Raw genomic sequence first — 21,617 nt, forward strand, 5'->3', positions numbered from 1 at the left:
AGAGGACATCGGATTCCATTATAGATGGTTGTGAGCCACCATGTGGTTGCTGGAACTTGAACTCAGGACCTCTGGAAGGGCAGTCAGTGCTCTTAACCACTGAGCCATCTCTCCAGTTCAGGTCTTTGTGTGTGTGTGTGTGTGTGTGTGTGTGTGTGTGTGTGTGTGTGCCAGCACATGAATAGCATGGCATATGCATGGAAGGCAGGGGACAACTCTTTGGAGCCCTTTTCCTCCTTCTACCATGGGTTGTAGGCATAGCACTTAGGTCATCAAACTTGCACCACTGAGTCATCTTACCAGGCCCTACTGTCTCTATCTGTCTCCTTTACTAAATATACTCTTCTCACGGTCACCCATGTTGTAGCATGCATCTTCTTCATCCCTTTGGCGGCTGCTAATATTGCAGTACACAAACCTGTCACATTTCACACGCCTATTCCTGCGGCAATCCTCCCATTTAATATCGCATAATTACATATCATTTGTCTCAAAACGGTTGAATGACGGCAACTGTTAGTATAAAGACCTGCTTATGTATTTCTCAGTTCTATGATGTGATATCTATACACTGCTGTTGATATTGTTGCAGCCTTAAAAAAGAATCTAAAAGCAGTTCCTTTGCCATAGATGCTAAACATTTCAGAATGTTTAGAATTGATGTGAAAGCTGTAATTGTCTCAAAATTGAAGAAACCACAGTGCCATAGAGACCACCATATTGGAAGTGATATGTTTGTGCTAAGTCATGCGGGATGCTCACCCATGTCAGTCTTCGACTCTCTTGCCTTCATAAGGGCATCAAAGTACTTGTTGGCACATTCCAGGAGTATGTTATGGATGTTACTAGAAGAAGACTTGAGTACAGTCAAGATTTGGTCTGACTGTTTTCTATCCAAACACTCATTGACGTCAACGACCAATTTAACCCCTGGGAAACGAGAAAGACAAAGTTTCAGTTTGTCATTACTTTGTACTTATATAAGGTATATGAATATGTAATTCAACCTTCTAGGAATGCATTGGTATTTTGCTATTAAACCTTTTTTTAAAAATCTTTCTGACTGTCTGACCATCTATACTTGGCCAATCACGAATTCACCTATCAGTTTGGGTTGTGGAAAGAAGGCAATGCTCTCTATGGGAGCATGGCGTGTTACAACTCTAACATTCTCTGGTTTGGCTTGTGCAGGTTATGAGAGCTAACTGGGTGGGGCTTGCTGTGATGTCATCTATTGAGCGAGCACGGCAGGGAAACCTTGATTGAGGAACTGTGAAGCTCAGAGTAGTCTGTGCATATCTCTGGGGAAACGGTCTTGCTTATTAATGGATGCCGGAGGACACTGCACACTGTGGTTGGCTCCATCTTTAGGTTGGTAGTTCTGGGCTGTGTTTGAAACCTAACTAAACAACTAGAGAGCAAGCCAGCATGCAGAGCTCCCTCATGCTTTCTGCCCTGACTCCTATCAATGATGAATTGTGACTTAGATCTAGTAGCCAAATAAAGTCTTCCCTCGCTCAAATTGCTTTTGGTTAGAATGAAACTAGAACTGAACACATGGTTGCCATCAAATTATGTTCCTACACCCCTAATATTATGGGTAATACTATCAGCAGATGCAGCTGAAGGGATAAGAAACACACGCTGGCTTTTGCCACTTGGAGTCAAAGCCCCGTGAGTCCAGGGATGCTCACAGTGTCAGGGAACTCCTCAGCAAACTCCACTGACTGCTGAATGATAGGTACCCGGAGCCTTTGCTCTTGTGCTGAGCAAGGTCAACGGTGGTGAACCTCATCCATCATTTCTTCTTTCCTAGAAGTGCTCCCCCAGGATGAAGAGATCTGTGGTCTCTGGGGGGTAGGAGGAATAAGTGAGTGACAAAGACTTCCTGCATGAACTACACGGGACGGTTGGTTTGCACTAACACGCCAAGCTCATTTCCCTTGAAAGACGCATGATATAGGCACAGAGCGTGTAAGTACAGAAATGTTTCCTGCAATTAAATATGGACAGGCAAAGAGCTGGCACACAGGTGGAGTTCCAGTACCAGCTGGAACTGTTTCCTGTGAAGATCTAAATCTCTCTTCTGAAAAGTCCCAACCAACAGGCAAGGCCCTATTGCTCCTCATTTTACTCAGTCTGTGGTATACAATAGGTGCTTAATGTTCGTTGGGTTGTACAGAGCAAACTAAGTGATACGTTGGAGTGGTATTCTGGGTGTATTTGGAGCAGGATACTGGGTGTATTTGGAGCCGGATGCTGGGTGTATTTGGAGCAGGATGCTGGGTGTATTTAGAGCAAGATGCTACATATTATATGAGAGAGCACAACCTTTATAGCATGGGGCAGGACTCAGAGCACAGAAGAGTTCCGACGGACAGAGGAGAGCAACAAAACCACAGGAGCTGAGAAACTTCTAACATTCATAAAGTCAAGGGACCAGGAGTCTCCATGTGAGAAACAGACCCAACATTCACAGGCTCCGTGTAAGAGACACAAGAAATAAAATAACTTTTAGGTTGTCTGGGTCTCTAAGAAGGGGGCATTGTAGGCTGAGTGTCTACATTACAATCTCATTTCTTTCAAGTGCCTTGGCAGACCATGGCTATCTTTAGTGTATATGCAAATAGAAAATTCTCTCCCACCCCTTTTGAGTGTATTTTTCCTCTTAAACGTTAGAGTCTTAGGAAGCGACTTCAAAGGTCCTAATTAGCACATTTTTCTTCCAAGCTAAGAAGATAGTCCAGATGTTGCTTACGGATCCTTCACATCTGGAGAGGAAGACCGAGCTGTTCCCACAGCCCTCTGTGACCTGACAGGACCGTACAGAGTCTAGTCATGCCAGGGAGTGTCAAATGTCTAACATCTTTTTGGGAGTCTCATTAACTTCGTGCTGAGGAGATGGTTACTACATCAACTTAGAACCATCCGATTCCTCTTCGATAACAGAGGTATAAAACACCATACAAATTCTGATCCCCTGAAATAATGTAGGAATCCTGCTTATGGCATTACAGAATGGGGCAAGCAAACCCTTCCCCATAGGGTGTATTAGGCAGGCTCACTGGATCCCCTGGGAGGGGGAAACCCCACCAATCACCTGACTTTTAAAAGCCCTTGCTCTGGGGCAGAAATGGTGACATTTTGGATCTGCTGGGATTGGGGTTCATATAGAGCCAGTGTCACTAAAAAAAAAAAAAATAATAATAATCTTCTAATGTCTTCACACCCCCTCCCCTATCACCAGGAAGAAGCCTACGGGTCTTCTGGGAATCAGGTTAACAATACTATTTTCTGGCAGTGAACTGACACCCTGTCTCAAGGAGACTTGGCCTGTCCTTCATTCAAAGAGGCTGAGGGTTTGTCAACAGTGTGGGTCTGTGGGGGCTGGAACTATTTTCATGATTCTTGTATGTGTGTGTGTGTGTGTGTGTGTGTGTGTGTGTGTGTGTGTGTATGCGTGCATGCATGTACACACAGATAACAGAGGATAACATATGAGAGCCTGATTTTTACCATGTGGGTTTCAGGAATCAAACCGGGTCATCACACTTGGCAGTAAGTACCTTTTCCCACCAAACCGTCTCACTGGCTTACTTTCTGTTTATATAACTTAGAACTCTCCCATCTAGACGGCTCAGGAGAGAATTTCATAGCCACCAGTCAGCCTCATGGATCACAAACAACCCAGCCAACTCCATCAGTCTCAGACTATTTCAGAGTTGTTTCTCATGCAACCACCCCCCTCTGCCCTTGGTGATTAAGAGCTGACACCAGTCCCTGTGAGAGTCTGACCTTGCATTTTTCACTCCCTGCCTCCCCCTCTTCTGATCTGATTCTGAGAAAAACCTCCTGGCAAGGGAAAGCATAGAAACCCAAATAGCCATTTATTGTGAACAAATAGTTTTCTATAGAGCAGTTGAGGGGAAATGAGGATTCGATTTAGACACAGAATTTCAGCCTGCAAAACATTTTTGCTATGTGAATTTTGTTTGGCAGCACCGTCAACCCCTGGTTACTGGAAACAGGGCAACTAGCTAGTGACATGTTGGTTTGAACGTGCGTCTGAGTCTGAAAGTGGAAAAGCACTCAGATCTCTTCGGAAATCTGAGCAAACTGACTTGAGGTGCGTACCCACATTCAGAAAAAGCAAGGCAGCTTTGACAAGCAAAAGGAGGCAAGGACTTACATTGCTCTGCTCTGTTCTTGTCAGCGTTGGCCTCATCGATGGCTTCCTGTATCTCATCCAGCCAGAGAACGTCAGAAGCATTCTTAGGATCCTGGAACAGTGGCATAGAATCTGAGAACAATGAATCCTGAAGGAGCAAATTCAACTCTACTCTCTGAAAGTCTTCTTTTTTTTTTTAATCATCACCTCCTATTTCTTATTCAGCAAGCACTAAGTAGCTCCACCGTGCAGTACAAGCTGGTGTCAGGCAGGCCACAAATCCTCACCCAGATCATCCCCTAGTTCCGTGGGCCTCAACCTGTGGGTCATGAACCCAATTAAGCAAGTGAAAGATCTGTATGACAACTTCAAATCTCTGAAGAAGGAAATTGAAGAAAATTTCAGAAGATGGAAAGATCTCCCGTGCTCATAGATTGAAAGGATCAACATTGTAAAAATGGCCATCTTATCAAAAGCAATCCACAGATTCAATACCATCCCCATCAAAATTCCAACTCAATTCTTCATAGAGTTAGAAAGAAAAGTTTGCAAATTCATTTGGAATAACAAAAACCTAGGATAGCAAAAACTATTCTCAACAATAAAAGAACTTTCAGGGGACTCACCATTCCTAACCTCAAACTTTATTACAGATTAATTGTGATAAAAAACCACATGGTATTGGTACAGAGATAGGCAGGTAGATCAATGGAACAGAATTGAAGACCCAGAAATGAACCCTCACACCTATGGTCACTTGATAGGAGCTACAAACATTCAATGGAAAAAGAACAGCCTCTTCAACAAATGGTGTTGGTTCAACTGGCACTCAGCATGCAGAAGAATGCAAATCAATTCTTTCTTATCTCCTTGTACAAAGCTCAAGTACAAGTGGATCAAAGACCTCAACATAAAACCAGGTACACTGAAAGTATTAGAAGAAAAAGTGTGGAAGAGTTTAGAACACATAGGCACAGGGGGAAATTTCCTGAACAAAACACCAATGGCTTATGCTCTAAGATCAAGAATCAACAAATGGGACCTCATGAAATTGCAAAGTTTCTTTAAGTCTAAGGACACTGCCAAGAAGACAAAACATCAGCCAACAGATTGGGAAAGGATCTTTATGAATTCTACATCTTCTAGAGGGCTGATATCCAATATATACAAAGAACTCAAGAAGTTAAGACTCCAGAGAATCTAATAATCCTATTAAAAATGGGGTACAGAGCTAAACAAAAAATTCTCAACTGAGGAATACCGAATGGCCAAGAAGCATCTAAAGAAATGCTCAACATCCCTAATCATCAGGAAAATGCAAATCAAAACTCTGAGATTCCACCTCACACTTAGAATAGGTAAGATCAAAAACTCAGGTGACAGCAGATACTGTCAAGGATGTGGAGAAAGTGGAACACTCTTCCACTGTTGGTGGGGTTGTAAGCTTGTACAACCACTCTGGAAATCAGTCTAGCAGTTTCTCAAAAAATTGGACATAGTACTACCTGAAGACCCAGCTATTCCACTCTTGGGCATATACCCAAAAGTCTTTCCAACATACAATAAGGACACATGCTTCACCATGTTCGTAGCAGCCTTATTTATAATAGCTGGAAGCTGGAAAGAACCCAGATGCCCTTTAACAGAGGAATGGATACAGAAAGTGTGGTACATTTACACAATGGAGTACTACTCAGTTATTAGAAACAATGACTTTATGACATTCCTAGGCAAATGGATGGAACTAATGAAGCTCAAAAGGAAGGAAAGCCAGAATGTGGACGCCTTAGTCCTTCTTAGAAGGGAGAACAAAACACTCACGGGAGGAAATACAAGGTCAAATAGAGGAGCAGGGATTGAAGAAAAGATCAATCAGAGACTGCCTCACCTGGGGATCCACCCCATATGCAGTCACCAAACCCAAGCACCATTGCTGATGCCAAAAAGTAGAACCAGATATGGATACCTCCTCAGAGGCTCTGCCAGAGTCATACAGATACAGGCTGAAGATGCTTGCAGCTAACAATCAGACTGAACACCGGGACCCCAGTGAAGAAGCTAGAGAAAGGACTGAGAAGCTGAAAGTGTTTGCAACCCCATGGGAAGAACAACATCAACCAACCAAACCCTCCACAATTCCCATGGTATAAAACACCAACCATTGAGCACACATGAAGAGACCCCATGTCTCCAGTTCCATATGTGGCAGAAGACAGAATTGTCTGGCATCAATGGGAGAAGAGGCCTTTGGTCCAGCGAAGGCGCGTTTTTCCCAGTATAGGGGAATGGCAAGGCACTGAGGTGGAGAGGGTGATTGGGAGTCCCTCATGGAACAAGTGGAGGAGTAGTGGGGATGGGAGCGGGGTGGGGGGGGGATAACATTTGAAATGTAAATACAGAAAATATTCAATAAAATATTTTTAAAAAGATTTGCTTTATTTCTAATTATGCATATGTGTGTCTGTATGTGCACATGAGTGCGGTTGCCCTTCGAATCCAGAGAGGGTGTCTGATCCTGGAGCTGGTCATAGGCATTTGTGACCTCCCTGATGTGAATTCTGGGAGCTGAACAGGTCTTCTCTAAGAGCAGTGTGTACTCCCAGCTGTTGAGCCATCTCTTTAGCCTCTGAAATTTCATTTTCAAGATGTGAGTGCTCATTTATATGTAGGGATAAGTGTTGTGCTCTAAACCTGAAACCAAGACGCCTCGGGGAAGCTGTGAAGATAGCTTAGCTGGAAGCCCAAGGTCCTGAGTTTGAATCCCTGGAACCCATTAGGAAAAAAAAAAATAGAAAGAAAGGAAGGAAGAAAGCAAAGCAGCCAGCCAGGAGTGGTAGTATGCCAATCCAACACCGGGGAAGTAGACACAGGAGAATCCCTGGGGCTCATTCGCCTGGCAGCTTCACTGGCAAGTTCCAGAGCAATAAGAGACCTTGTCTCAAAAAACCAGCGTGGGCAGCATCTGAGGAATGACACGTGAGTTGTCCAGTGACTTCCATATATAATTGCATGCCTACGCCCATACACCTATTTGCATTCATGGACCCCTCCTCCACATACATAAACACGCATGTATATGCATATATTCATGCATAGCTGTATCTCGCAGAAAGAATCAACTCTGGCATTGGAATCCTTTGGGTGACGTCATCACTAATAGCCCAGGAAGTGTAAGGGTCTGGAAGGAGAATAGACATCTACCAGCCTCCCTTGGGAGCAACTTGAGATAGTGTGTGTGGTGAGGTCTCATAAACCAGATACATGCTGTTTCCTCCGGTGTTATTGGAGGAACACACAGCACTCTGCAAACTTCATGAGGCCTGTTTCCTGAGTCATCTCCAGCTAACGTTGCCACATGGGAACCACTGGCAGGCAGCTGGGTAATTGCTTAGAAAATGCAATTTTGGAAGAGCTTTAGTGAAACCAGGCAAAGAATATGAGGCTTCAAGAAGAGGGGACATGAAGCAGGATTTAAAAAAAATTATTTACTCTGTGTGTGTGTGTGTGTGTGTGTGTGTGTGTGTGTATGTATATGTGTGTATGTGTGTGTAATGTGTATGTGTAAGTGTGTGTGTATGTGTATGTGTGTGCCTTTTGTGAGAAGAAGGTACCCTCTGTGCCTTCTCACTGGCCCTAGGAGTGTTTCTTATCCTGTTTACATAGCCAAAGAAACCCCATCGTCCCCAGGAATAGATTAAAAATCGGGTACTGATCTCAGGCATCTTCTGAAGATGCGCCTTCCCTGCAGGAGACAGAACGCACACACCTTTGCCTGGATGAGAAAATGGCAGCTGTTCCATGCTGAAGATGAAAGCATTAGTCCCAGAAGCCAAATGAAAGCCCAGCCTTTGCAAAACCAAACACATTTAACTCAACAGTTTTGAGATCCTGTTGTACTTAAGAAAAAACTAAACACAAGACCAAAAATGAAAACAAAAAAATGTTGTGATATGAAATGAAATCCCCTTTTCAGTCATTCAACGGAAGACTTGGGAGAGCAAGGCAAAGGCTGGACCTCCACCCAGAGTATGCCAGCCAGGAGGGACCTGTAACAGGTTGGGGCTGAGGGATGCTGGGAGAACCTGGTGGTCAGCGTTCACTTTGATTTGTTAAAGAGGCACCTCAGCCATTTGTCCCAGGTTTGAAACCTAACACTTAACACTAATAAACTGTACTTTATGATGACTAAGATAAAAATGTGATTTGTATGCATATATATATGTATATGTATATATATATATATATGCACACATACACACATATGTTCATGCTTATTATAGACCTGTTCATCAAGGTTCATGGAATAACAGGCTGGCTATGGTGGTACACATCTTTAATCTTAGCACTCAGGAGGCAGAGGTAGGTGGATCTCTGTGAGTTCAAGGCCAGTCTGGTCTATGGATAGAGTACCAGGACAGCCAGGTCACAGAGAAACCTTGTCTCAAAACAAAACAAACCAGAAAAAAAAAAAAAAAGGTCCATGGAATAAAGCAAGTTCTTGTTTTTTGGTATTTTATTATGATTTTACTTTAGTTCAATTCAAATACAGTTTTTTTTTTTTTTTTTTTTTTTTTTTTTTTGGTTTGAGTATATCCTGTTATCTGACCCTACAGAGTTATTAAAAGGCTTAGGATACACCGATCTATGGAAAAATGAACCTTCTTCCCAGAAACAACAAAGCTAAGTTCCTGACAGGCACTACGGGCTGTCAGGGCAATGGAAGGTAGGTAGAGAATTTTCTTCTCTCTCCCTCTGAGACAGGATCTCACTGTGTTCCCAAGGCTGGGCTAGAACTCACAATATGGCCAAGGATGTCTTTACAGTCTCCTCTTGCTACGGTCTGCCTGTCAAGTTCCGAGGTCATAAATATGAGCTACCATACTCTGGTGAATAGAGAAATTTAGAAACAATCTATTCCTCTGATACAATTTTAACGTCTCAAATATTTGCCAGGACTGAGGATGTAACTCTGTTGGTAGAGTCCTTGCCTAACGTGTGAAGCCCTGGGTTCAGTCTCCAGCAACCCAGAGGCAGGAGGAGGGGACCGGTAAGTTAAGTCAATTTTCAGCTACATCTTGAGTTCCAGGCAAGCCAGACTATATGAAATTCTGTCTCAAAGGAAAAAAAAAAAAAAAAAAAAGGTAAAATAAAAAATGGAGGAGGGGGTATGTTTGCTTTTCATGATTAATTTAGTTTATAACCATGTGATCGGCTTAGGAACTAGAATTTGAAACAGAATAAAATAAAGCACAATTTCATTTTGATATTTGGAAAAGAAATTTCATATTTTGATTACTCTTTCCCCTGCTCTCAACTTCCAGATCCTTCCTTCCCTAACACCACACCCTTCCTATCTATATGTAAACAAAATAATAATAATAAAAAAAAAAAAAGAAGCACACAGACACAAAAGCCCACAAAAGCGCAACAAAATGGAAACCCAGGTAAACAAACAAAAAGACCAATAAGATGGAAACAGAAAATGCCCAAACAAAGCAATATGAGATGAAAAGTCTACAGAAAATCCCAAGGAATTCCTTTTGTATTAGCAAACTGCTCCTGGGCGTAGGGCCTACCCAGACATGTGGCCAGTGCACCCAGTGAAATTCCATCGGAGGAAGTCACTTTTTCCTCTGCCAGTGGGTACCAACTGCAGAACTGTCTTGGTTAGTGGTGGGAGCCCTGATCCCCTTAACCCTCTCAGTTCTGGTACGCTCCTTGGCTTGAACCTGTGTAGGCTTTGTTCATGCTGTCTTCTCTATGAGTTCACGTGTGCACCAGTTCTCTTATCCAAAGACACTGTCTCCTTGGACCTATCTACCCCCATTGGCTCCTAACAATCCTTTTGCCTTCTCTTCTGTATAGATCCCTGAGCCTTGAGGAGGAGGGTCTGATGAGGACGGTCCATGCAGGGCGGAGCACTCCTAAGTTTCTCACCCTCTGCACACTATGGATTTCTTGCGTTTGTTCCCATTTACTGTAAGAAGAGGAGAGGCTTTTCTGACTGTGGCTGAGTGAGACATAGACTCTGGAGTGTCAAGTCTGACCATCCGTGTGTTAAATAGAACAACTCTGGAGCTAGGTATTTGAAATGGGGGGAAAGGATGGAGCCGGTGGAACCAGTTCAGAGCGAGTTGCTGCTCAGCGTCTGTTCTCAGCTTTGTTTTGCAAGGGGCTCTGCAGACTCTGCCATTATTTGGAGCCCCTGGGGAGAAATACAGCATTGGTTCTGAATGCAATAATGGCAGGGGGTGAGGAAGAGTTAAAGGAATATGGCAAGTGGCTCCGGAGAGGCTCAGCTTGAGTCATGCACACAGACACAAACGTCAAGTGGCCACATCCTTTCTCTGTAGAGACGGGACAAGTCCCTGCCCACACAGCCCTGGCTGGCACAGTTCTCGGGCTTCCACTTGCTGCTGGCACATGGAGCCGAGGGGACCCTGCCCTGTGACTCTGCACACTTCCTAACATCCCATCACCGGGTCTCAGGACATGAAGATAAAAGTCCTTATTGTGGTTGCAGCTAGGCTGCTGTTTCTGCCGGACACCGTTTGCCAGAGTGGTAAGTCCCCTACTTGTGGACTAGCATGGGGGTGAGGGAGGGGTGAGTTTCTGCCGTAGGAGTCAAATGACCTAATTTACTTGTTAACTTGTAGAAACTGTGAACCCAAAGGCACAGTTTGATCTTTTTTTTTTTTTTTTTTTTTTTAACCTGTTGTAATGTATTGTGGAAGCATCTCACGTTTGCTCCCAAGTCAGACCTTGTCAAAGACCAAGTGCTCTCTACATGGTTCTACATTTGTGACAGAATCAAGACTTTATCTAAGATTAAGTCAAAAGACATCTTTCTTTCCCCCTTTGAGTGAGAAGTGTTTGCACATGTGGAATGTTCTGCTGTAGAAAAGACTGCACCTTTTGAAGGCATTAAAAATCTTCTCAAATCTCTAAGTCTTATAGTTTCTGAGGCTCCGGTGAGGAAAAATACTGCTAGGGAAAGTCATTTGGAGAAACATAACAGCAGCCAGTGATGTTAAACGTTTCTAAGGCAAAATGCCTTCTTTTCTCAAACTTTCAGAACCAGGGAATTCTCTCTGTCCTTTATATATACATATGTATTTATATGTCTGTGTGTATTTAAAAATATATATGCATATAATATGCTTATGCATAATTTGGTTATGTATAATTTTAGAAATAAGCTTTCCCAAATATAATTATTTCTCTTTGAACATGTTTTCTCTTGTGGTAGCTTGTAACCTCCTCATTGTTCTGAAATGCACTACTTTGAGACAGGATTGTATGCAGGACTTTCACCGTCAGGCCTCAGGGCAATCAGTTAGGAGGGGAAGGTGGGAAGAAGCTGATTTCAACAAAAGGCAAACCTCTGTGAAAGGAATGATCCTTGAACTGAGGTCCCTGCAGAGAGTGTAGGGGAGCCCACGGCAGGGGCTGCGCAGGCAGGTTCTGGCTAGGTTTATGGTTTCTGTGAGAGGACAAGCCAAAATGCTGAGCCATGGCTGCAAGGAACTGAGTTATGAGAGTGGGTTCCTTCCTGATGCTAGTCCTGCTTGGGAGAAGTAAAAAGTGGGGACGTAAGGAGAGGCGGGGCAGCGGATTTCGAGTCTGTCTTGGGGAGACGTGATGGTAGGCCAAGGGCCGTTCTCTTTGGATTAGACTCTCCGAAGCGGTCTCTCAGGCTGGGAGCATTTCAGAAACGCTGCACCAGATGGAACTCAAAAAATCCTAGTCAGTTGTTTTTTATAAATAAAATTTAACAAGGAGTACTATGTTTGAGGAAAGCCAGTTTCTAACAGAAGATCTAGGTGGTGCCAGGCCTGAAATATTACGGGAACAGTCAGTCTCCTTTCAGTGTGTTTGTGGACATCTGTCTTGCCCAATCACAGGATTCTCCTGAAAGCTGACCAAGGCTTGGTTTCATCAGCTTTCTCATCAGACCTTGGAGAGAAGAAATTTGTACACACGGTTCTGCCCCAGCTTCCTTTACAAGGCATCGATTTGAGTGATATCAGACTTGGCTTTACCCAAGTGTGCATGTGTAGAAGGACTGAAGTGGCCGAGCTCAAATGTAACAGGACATTCCAATAGTGCTCACATCTAAACCCAGGCACACAGAATGCTACCTTCCAAAGCAGTCTTTCCTCCAATGACCCAGGGTCACCATTTACCAGGTGTTCGGACAACACAGATGCCACCTGATACACTGACTTCTACCTCTGCAAACTCCGGGGAGCAAGAGCCAGAGATTAAATCAGGAAGAGAACATGGCTCCGGATGAGGACAGTCTACTGAACATCATCCTGGAATATTTAAAATGGGGTAATGCAGGAGTGTTGTGTCCAGACCTCAGTGGAAGGGCACTAGCTTCTCAAATGGGAATGTACGAGGCTTCCACCGGCGTTTGCAGAACTGATTAACAGGAACCGACTGAATCATGCCAAGTATCTACAGCACATAGCTGATATGTTTCTTTCATTTAAAAAAGTCATTTTGCTGGGTGGTGCTGGTGGCTCATGCCTTTAACCCTAGCACCCGAGAGGCAGAGGCAAGTGGATCTCTGTGAGTTCAAGGCCAGCCTGGTCACCAGAGTGAGCTCTAGTTCAACCAGAGCTACACAGAGAAACACGGTTTTAAATAAAACAAAATCATTTTATCGCCTCAGGTATGACAGTGATTTAATCTTTTGATTTTTCTCTTTGTCTTAAAACCTGGCGTTTCTCCTAAAGCCTGCCTTTGCATTTCTTCTTCCCATATCTCCCAGCAAGCTCCTTTTCCACACCCTCAACACGCTCCATTAAATCACAGTCTCTGTGAAGACTAAGGAAGTCACACTTCACGTTTGCTTTTGGCCTTTGGGCCACATCTAGTCTTTGCATGTAGACCACACAGCCAATCTAGGACTCTGCTCCCAGTTCCTAAGTAAATAACCCCCTTTCCCCTGGATTAACACATCATGGGTTCTAGGAGCTGGCAGGGTTGGGTGGAGTGTTATTCTGTCTACCACAGAAGCCATCCCTCTGAAAATTCTGTGTGTGTGCACAAGTGTGCACGGGTCAGTGTGTGTGTGTGTGCATAAGTGTGCACGTGTGTGTGTGTGTGTGTGTGTGTGTGTGTGTGTGTCAGGGATGGCAATGTGGCTCAGTTATAAAGCAGTTCAATTTCCACCATGTGGTTTGGGGAGCAGGGTGAGGAGGTTTTTATGTGCCAGAATGTATGAAAAAAATCATGGCTTCAGAGAATAGAGGCCCTTTGGGAGTTAACTGTGTGATCTACTTTCTTCAAATTCATCTCTTAGATGAATTTAGCACCAGACAGTGTATGTCCGTGCGCCTTCTAAGTGTCATTTGAGGATGGCAGTGGTGTTTAGAACTGTCACAGCACCGCCATGTAAGCATGCAACCAGCATTTTCACATTCAGCTGACTGGCCATTCCCACACGCAGCTGATAGGCAATAAAACATCTTCCGATAGTGTTCCAGCATGTGGTTTTGTTTCATCTAGCACAGTGGCTCTCAACCTTCCCGATGCCGTGACCCTTTAATTCAGTTCCTCATGTTGTGGTGACCCCTCAACCATAACATTATTTTCGTGGCTACCTCCAAACTGTAATTTTGCTACTGTTATGAATCATAATGTAAATATTTTTAGAGACAGAGGTTTGCCCAAGGGCCACTGATTTAGTGATATTATCAACTCCTGACATGGTAGCGCCAGCTGCTCGAGTCATAAGGGGTGGGCAGCGTCAGGGGTTGGCGGCTAGTGGGGTGCAGCGCTTGTGGGTGTTTGAGATGAGGGGACCTCAATCCCAAGCCTTTTCTCAGTGGACTGACAGGAAAGCCAGTAATGGTGAAACTCAAGTGGGGCATAGAGTACAAGGGCTACCTGGTCTCGGTTGATGGCTACGTGAACATGCAGCTTGCACATACAGAAAAATACATGGATGGGGCGTTGTCTGGACATCTGGGTGAAGTTCTAGTAAGGTCCTCTGCATCAGGGGTGTTGAAGAGGAAGAAGATGGGGAAATGAGAGACTAGCATCTTGGGGGATTTTTTAAAAAAAACATATATATGCATTTCTATACAATAAAGATTTGGTTTTTTTCTAAAACAAAACCAAAAAAAAAAACAAACAAACAAAACCCCTCCTGACATGCAGAGACCGGTCTTGTTCCCACAGAGAAGTGCAGTACTACAGCATATGGCACATGCTATCTATACACGCCTGTGGCTTGCAGCATCTGTACTGGTTCTTAATCTATGACCCCAAGTTCTCTAACTATAGACATCACCTAGCATGAGACTTTTCACTGTATTTCTATCTAAACCACAGGTGGGACCCGGTAACCCGTCCTGTGCTAACGTTCCCTTTCAATTACAGGCATGAAAGATGTTCCGGACAACTCAGCAAAGCCAGCCTTAACTATTATGAGTTTTAATGGCGGTCCCCAAAATACCTTTGAAGAATTCCCACTTTCTGACATTGAAGGCTGGACGGGGGCCACCACAACTCCAAAAGGGAAGTGCCCCGGGGACAGCATTGCAACTCTCCGTGTGAGCAATGCTACTTTGGAATACCTGAGAGGTTCCTTAAGTACCAAAGTGATGCCTGCCATCTACATCCTGGTGTTTGTGGTTGGTGTCCCAGCGAACATTGCGACCCTGTGGAAACTCTCCTCAAGGACCAAATCCATCTGCCTGGTCATCTTTCACACCAACCTGGCCATCGCAGACCTCCTTTTCTGTGTCACACTGCCGTTTAAGATCGCCTACCATCTCAATGGGAACAACTGGGTGTTTGGCGAGGGCATGTGCCGGATCACCACAGTCATTTTCTACGGCAACATGTACTGTGCCATCCTGATCCTCACCTGCATGGGCATCAACCGCTACCTGGCCACGGTCCACCCTTTCACGTACCGCAAGCTGCCCAAACGCAGCTTCTCTTTGCTCATGTGCGGCGTGGTGTGGGTCGTGGTTCTGTTCTCCATGCTGCCGTTTGCCATCCTGAAGCAGGGGTCTCATCTTGTCCAGCCAGAGATCACCACGTGTCATGATGTCCGAGACACGTGCGAGCCCTCATCGCCCTTCCAATTCTCCTACTTCGTCTCCTTGGCGTTCTTTGGGTTCCTCATCCCATTTGCGGTCACTGTCTTCTGTTACACGTCTCTCATCTACAAACTCAGCTCGCAGGACCATAAATGGAAGGGGTACATCAAAGCGGTTCTCCTCATCCTGGTGATTTTCACAATTTGTTTTGCCCCTACCAACATCATACTCATGATCCACCATGCCGGCCACTACTACAGCAACACCGGAAGCTGGTACTTTATGTATCTCATAGCCCTGTGCCTGGGGAGCCTGAATAGCTGCCTAGATCCATTCCTTTATTTTGTCATGTCAAAAATCGTAGATCAGCTCACTTCTTAGTCAACAGCGGCAGGATCATCTCAGAGAACAGAGAAAGGTATCTGTGAAAACGTACATGCTTGGGCTGACGTGTGCACGGCACCAACAGCTCCATCTTCATTTTTTTTTTTTTTAATTTTAATTTTATGTTTTTGAGGCAGGGTCTTATGGTGTCGTCCTGGCTGTCCTGGACTTCACCAGGTTGGCCTTGAACTCAAAGAGCTCGGCTTGCTTCTGCCTCCCGAGTACTAGGGTCAACCAGGCCTGGCAACAGCTCCATTTTTAAGCTCACATGAAACAGTGCTTCCCACACATCAAATGTAAAGATTAAAAAAAAAAAAAAAAAAAAAAAAAAAACTTTGTATTTTGAGAGTGTCTTAATTTTAAGCAACATTACCATTAGTCCTATGGCAGCAGACACATTTCTATTTGCCGTCCTGATTCTCCAAACTATAAATTTCCCCTTCCCTCCTGTGAGAGGCATCACTCCCTCCTGGGAGGTTATCCTCACTCATGGCTCTCCCTTCTCCTCAGGCGGGCATCCTGTCTTTGTTGTCTCTCACCCAGGGCCCTGTCTTCATTCCATCTCTGTCCTAAGATGGCTGCCAGCGGAGGCCTCATTTGCACAGATCCAGTTAACCTTCCTTGCGTATCTTTCTGAACACATCATGCACACACTTCCCTTGACCCTGCACTGCTCCTGAAATGACAAACCCTTGGAGGGCTTTGAGAGAACATAAGCGGCAGGAAGCTGTTCCTGCCATTACTCACCCCTTCACTCCAGCTGTGATCCTCCCTTTTGGTCCCTGCTGCCCCGCTGAAAGCCCCATCTAGGATCTTCCCTTTAGTCTGTCCAGCCTTTCAAGTCCTTAAAGAACCGGTCTTCCCTTCCTCTCAAACTAGACGCACCATTTTCCTCACCCGGATTTACAAAGCACTTCTAGACAAACAAGTCTGTGAAGCTTATTTACATATAGACATTACTTCCATAAACAATTACGTTCTTTATGCGGTCGGCTCTCTGTACCAGAAAGTTTCACACCTATAGGTTCAACCAACCGAGGACCAAAAACACTTGACAAAAATTGTCCAAGCTGAAGACGAACGGAGTTTTTTTTTTTTTTTTTTTTTTTGTTTCATTACTCTTCAAATAATTTTAAAAATAAATAATACTCTTTGCACAGCATTCACACTGTATTAAGTATTTCTGAGTCAACCAGATGAGATGTGAAGTATGGGAGGGTATGAAGAGGTTGTAGCCATCCACAGGGATTTGGAATCTGTGCAGTTTAGCATCTGCAGAGGTCCTGGAAGCATCCTGGGAGGTCCGATGGAGAAGATGCTACCTGTCCTCCCTCCTCTGAGGTTCTTCTTGTGGTCATTTCAGGGCCACGTTCTATGGGGTCAGATGCACTCTTTGTGGAAAGAATAAAATCTCAAAGCATCTAAACGCAGAGGTTTATTCAGTTCTTACTGACAAGGCAGCATATATATATATATAGCCTGTATGACGGAATTCATGACTGTGCTTGTTTAAAAAGGAGACAGCCATATATTCATAAGGTCACTTATATGGATTTACATCCCTGCTTGTTTTAGTGGGAAATAGTATTGAATTATAAGCCTCCAGATTATTCCTGTAGGTAAACTGTTCCTTAGCTGTGGGAGCCAATGGGACATGTAATACTAAGCAAACACAGATAGAGTCGAGGGAACCTCTGAACACAGTGTTGCTGAGATGAAATTTTAAGATGCATCCTACACCCATCTGACAAAACATTATTATAATCAATAAAACAGTAAAAACACATTTTAAGTGCACACTGTTGTGTGTGTGTGTGTGTATGTGTGTATTTTCCTGTTTCATCAAACTTGGAATAAAAGTTGCACACATATTCACCAGAAGGCCTCCAGGTCAATACCTCACAGAGACACTTCCTCATCTATGTTTTCTGTGACACCATTTTCACTGGCTAAATAAAGAGCCTGGGAGGGACCCAGGAGCAGAGGAATGGGTAAGCCGACCTCCTGTAAGCTTTCCTTTCTAGCAAGGTCAGTTAGCTTACAGAAGGATGAATCATGCCATTTGTGGGGGGGGCAGGGGGAATGAGCACATCTGGACATCATCTTGTTAAGCAATTAGGTCATCTCAAAAACTGTATTTTTTTTTCTCAAAAAATGGTGTTTCGATTTTACACAAAGAAACAAGATCATGTACATGTGCCTCTGAGTGTTTAAGAAGGACAAAGGACAGAGGGGAGTGTCAAGAGAAGCAAAGGTAGCAGCTATGGGGGGACAAGCACAATGAACAATGGATACTTGTACAAAAGCATTGGTTAGAAGACTTTACAAGGTCACATAAAAAGCAAAAGTCAGGGCTGACAGGATAGCTTAGTGGTCACACTTGTGGCCAAGTGTGACAACCTGATTGGTCTTTCTGTCTCTCCAGCCCACACTGGGAAAGAAGTGGAGTGACACCTCCAAGGTGGTCCCCACCTCCACACGAAGACTGTCATTCACTCACACACCAATAAAATGCACAAATGGATGTAATAAGGTGAACGCCAAATAACCCTCAAGACAAGCAATTAGAACAAATCTAAAGCAAGTTTTAAGATACTAAAAATTTCAGTGAAAGGATCTCATTTTGAAAACTAAGTCATTAATTGTAGCAGTTTGGCTGTGGCAGAAATACTGCAATATATCCTAGTTAAAAGCACACATAAATCCAGTAGCACATGCCTTTAATCCCAGCACTTGAGAGACAGAGACAGGTGGGTCTCTGTGAGTTGGAGGCTAGCCTGGTCTACACAGTGAGTTCCGGGACAGCCAGAGCGTTAGAGAGAGAGCCTGCCTAAGAACAAATGAAAACAAATTCAAACCAACGACCAACCAACCAAAAAAAGAACAAACCCAAACTTTATCAGAGTATAATTCATGTGTCAAATAAAGTCATATATTTTAAATCATTCTTGATTTACTTTCTTCAGGGGGTAGAGTAGAAAGTGTGCTCTGTTCAGTATGTGCAACCATGTTCTTTACTTGATATTGTGCCATGCTAGATACACAGTGTCTGGATCCTCACTAGCCCCTGCCCTGTCCTCACTAGTCCCACCCCTTCCCCGCCAGCCCCTCCTCTTGCTCACTAGCCCCTCCCCTGTCCTCACTAGCCCCACCCCTCCTCTCGAGTCCCTCCCCTTCCTCGCTAGTCCCACCCTTTCCTCACTAGTCCCTCCCCTTCTTCGCTAGTCCCTCCCCTTCCTCGCCAGCCCCTCCCCTTGCTCACTAGCCCCTCCCCTGTCCTTACTCTGATGAACCTTAGCGTCCAGGATGCTGCCTGCCCACTATCCCTTTAAATGGCGGTCTACTTTGGAACAATCTTTACTTGATATTGTAATGGCAGTAATGTGTTTTTATTCCTGTTATTTCCCAAGGCTAGGCTGTGGGAAGGCAATACATAGAAATGCAACCAAAGTTGTACACTGGAATGTTCTAGGAATTTAGCAGAGATAAAAAAGAAGGCATATGTAACAATTCGGCAGAAGAAACAATCGGAATTTTTTTTTTCAGTTAAAAATATCAGGCGGAGGAAAGAAATATGGGTCGTGACTGGGGACACACTTCGTAGAAAGGCGTGTGTCAAGTGGGCATAAGATCCTCGGGCTTAACAAACAAAAATTAAACTTCTAAACCAAACTGTTTAGGAACAGCAACTTAACCACCTATGGCAAACGCCTCCAACTTGTAGTGCTTGAATTTGACAGTAATGGCCAGCGCTTGCCCCTGATGCCCAGGGCAAAGCGGTTTGGTTCCTCCGCTTGCACCGGGAGCCCCTCCTACCCATGTTCCGCACTCTAACACAGCCGCAGCAACAGTGCTGCTCCTGTACACAGGCTGCCTGCCCAGCGTACTGCTGCCAAGACGTGGGCTCTAGGAGAAACCTTGTCAGAAGGATCCTGTGGGTCTAGCCTAGGTCTAGAGCTTGACTGCAGAACATTCTGGACCCACACTACCTGCCAGAAAAAGCTTTGTCTTTGTGCAGCTGGTTCAGCTCAAAGAGAGGGACCCAGATTATGAGCAGAGGACACCCTGTGTTTCATAAGGACCTAACGTAAGTATCTCTGAAGCAGGCATTACCCCTCTCAACAGGACTTTTGTTTTTCTGCTAGGCTTCGTGCTAAATGCTGTAGTTACACGCTCCCACATACATGACTGCACACACATTTAAGAGAATGTCTCACCCGCCCAAGAATGTGTATCCCATTCTTATGTATGCTAAAGTATGTTAGTTTAGAAAAAACATTTAGGTCATTGGCTGGACTGGGTACTTTCCCAATGGTTAGTATACTTGTTTGCTGCACAAGCCCTTAGGTTTGATCTCCAACATTACCAAGGGAAAATAATCTAAGTAAGGTTCTTTTTGCTTTTTTTTTTCTCCTTGCTCTATGGGACGTCTCTCTTCCCTTGTCTTAACACATCATCGTACATGTTTCTCAGTCAGGTAGACACAGTCACCTCTCAGAAGAGGGTTGCGGAACCAGTCACAGAAGGCTTCAGCCGTATTAGCTATAGTTTTGCTGTTTGTTTTGGTGTTGGCATCCACAGCAGTTGCTGCAGCTGCACACATACACACAAGAATCTTACATACAGTGCTGGAGAGGTGGCTCAACAGTTCTAAACCCTGGCCATTCTTCCAGGGACAAGAGTTGGGTTCCCAACATCCACACAGCTAGCTACCTGATGCTCCAGTTCCAGAAGGATCCAACACCTTTGATCTCCAAGCACACCTGCCCCCATGTATACCTATTCACGTAATTAATAATAAAAAATTTAAGAACCCCCCCCATGAGCATATATTTATAATATCATTTACATACTGAGATATAAAAATACACTTATTTATATATTTTATATTCGGCCTTAACTGCCATTGTAACATTACAGGGTGGTATCATTCTCATTTTTTTTTTTTTTTTTTTTTTTGCATGTGAAAAAGAAGCAAATGGGGATGTGGCAGCTGAGTCCACAGAGCCAGGATCTGAATGGTGCCTGCCTGTCTCCAAAGCAAGCAACTTTCCCTCTCAATGCTGTTATTTCACCGTCTGCCACAGACAGTTATTTAACTCCTAGTTCATTATCTCAGAACTCGTGATGATGGGGAAATGATGCAAGGGCTATTATGGGAAGAAGATGAGAGATGCTTAGCTACCGCTGTCATGCCTGCCAACAGGAGATACTCAGTGCGCATCTCTAACCTGCGCTCTAACCACAGTACTTCTGCCCCAGAGGGGGCAGAGCCTGGGTTCTGAAGGTGTATACCAAGCTGTCATTCTTCCTGCTGGGTTTGTAGCAGACGATGACAACGGTGGCCACTGTGCCAGGTGGCATCACTTCCTCTCTTGAGTGCTAGGTCCTACAAGCCTCAACACTCAGCCCAGTATCTTTCTAAGGGCATTAAGCTTTCCTGAGACCCCCTCAGTATAGTCTAGTTGTAAATAACATCACTGCTCTTCAAGAGGGCTCCAGGTGAATCCACTCCCATGTCTAGAGCAGAGCATTGGCTGTACCATGCTGACCCCTCCCTCACCCACCTGCCCAACCACCACTTCCTTCGCCTTCAGGCATAGCGCCTGTTCTATCTCCATGGCAACCTCCCTTAAGATTCTGGAGCATGCCATCTCAATCCTTATTCCCTCCTGCTCTTCCTCTGCTCCACAAGAAACAGCAGCCGCAACGGTAAGTTCCTGACCATCTGGACCACGAAGACAAGAGAACTTTCAAAGAGCATCATGTGCTCTCTTCATCCCATTCCTTCTGCCCCCACCAGATGCTGAGCACTGTGTGGGAACAGAAGATGTATGTACAGGAAATGCCCAAGGAACTGTAGTCTGGATAAGAATTCACCTGTGACTGAGCTTTCTGTGGAGGAGGAGAAGCAGCAATCCCCTTTGCATCTGGATTTTTCTGTTTGATACTAGGAACGCAGTCTCGCTTTATTTTCATTCACTGATGTAAGAAACTCATGA

At 44.4% G+C, this 21,617-nt stretch overlaps 2 protein-coding genes across 2 annotated transcripts in view; one reads left to right on the top strand and one right to left on the bottom strand.

The window, feature by feature from the left end:
- The window catches only part of IQGAP2 (IQ motif containing GTPase activating protein 2), a 251,374-nt gene that overhangs the window by 58,338 nt on the left and 171,419 nt on the right, over window positions 1-21,617 (bottom strand). The window contains exons 14-15 of the mRNA XM_080925723.1: window positions 4,190-4,280; window positions 763-930 (exon numbers count right to left, since the gene is read on the bottom strand). Of these exons, the coding sequence (XP_080781849.1) occupies window positions 763-930; window positions 4,190-4,280 (259 nt within the window). The remainder of the gene's footprint in view (window positions 1-762; window positions 931-4,189; window positions 4,281-21,617) is intronic.
- F2RL2 (coagulation factor II thrombin receptor like 2) lies at window positions 10,661-15,612 on the top strand (the record flags this gene model as incomplete). Its single annotated transcript, XM_080925095.1, has 2 exons — window positions 10,661-10,727; window positions 14,564-15,612. 2 exons carry the CDS (start codon window positions 10,661-10,663, stop codon window positions 15,610-15,612), a joined length of 1,116 nt encoding a protein of 371 aa, XP_080781221.1.

Source organism: Micromys minutus, assembly GCF_963924665.1.
Source record: "Micromys minutus genome assembly, chromosome: 11".
In the NCBI taxonomy this organism is placed as follows: Eukaryota; Metazoa; Chordata; class Mammalia; order Rodentia; family Muridae; genus Micromys; species Micromys minutus.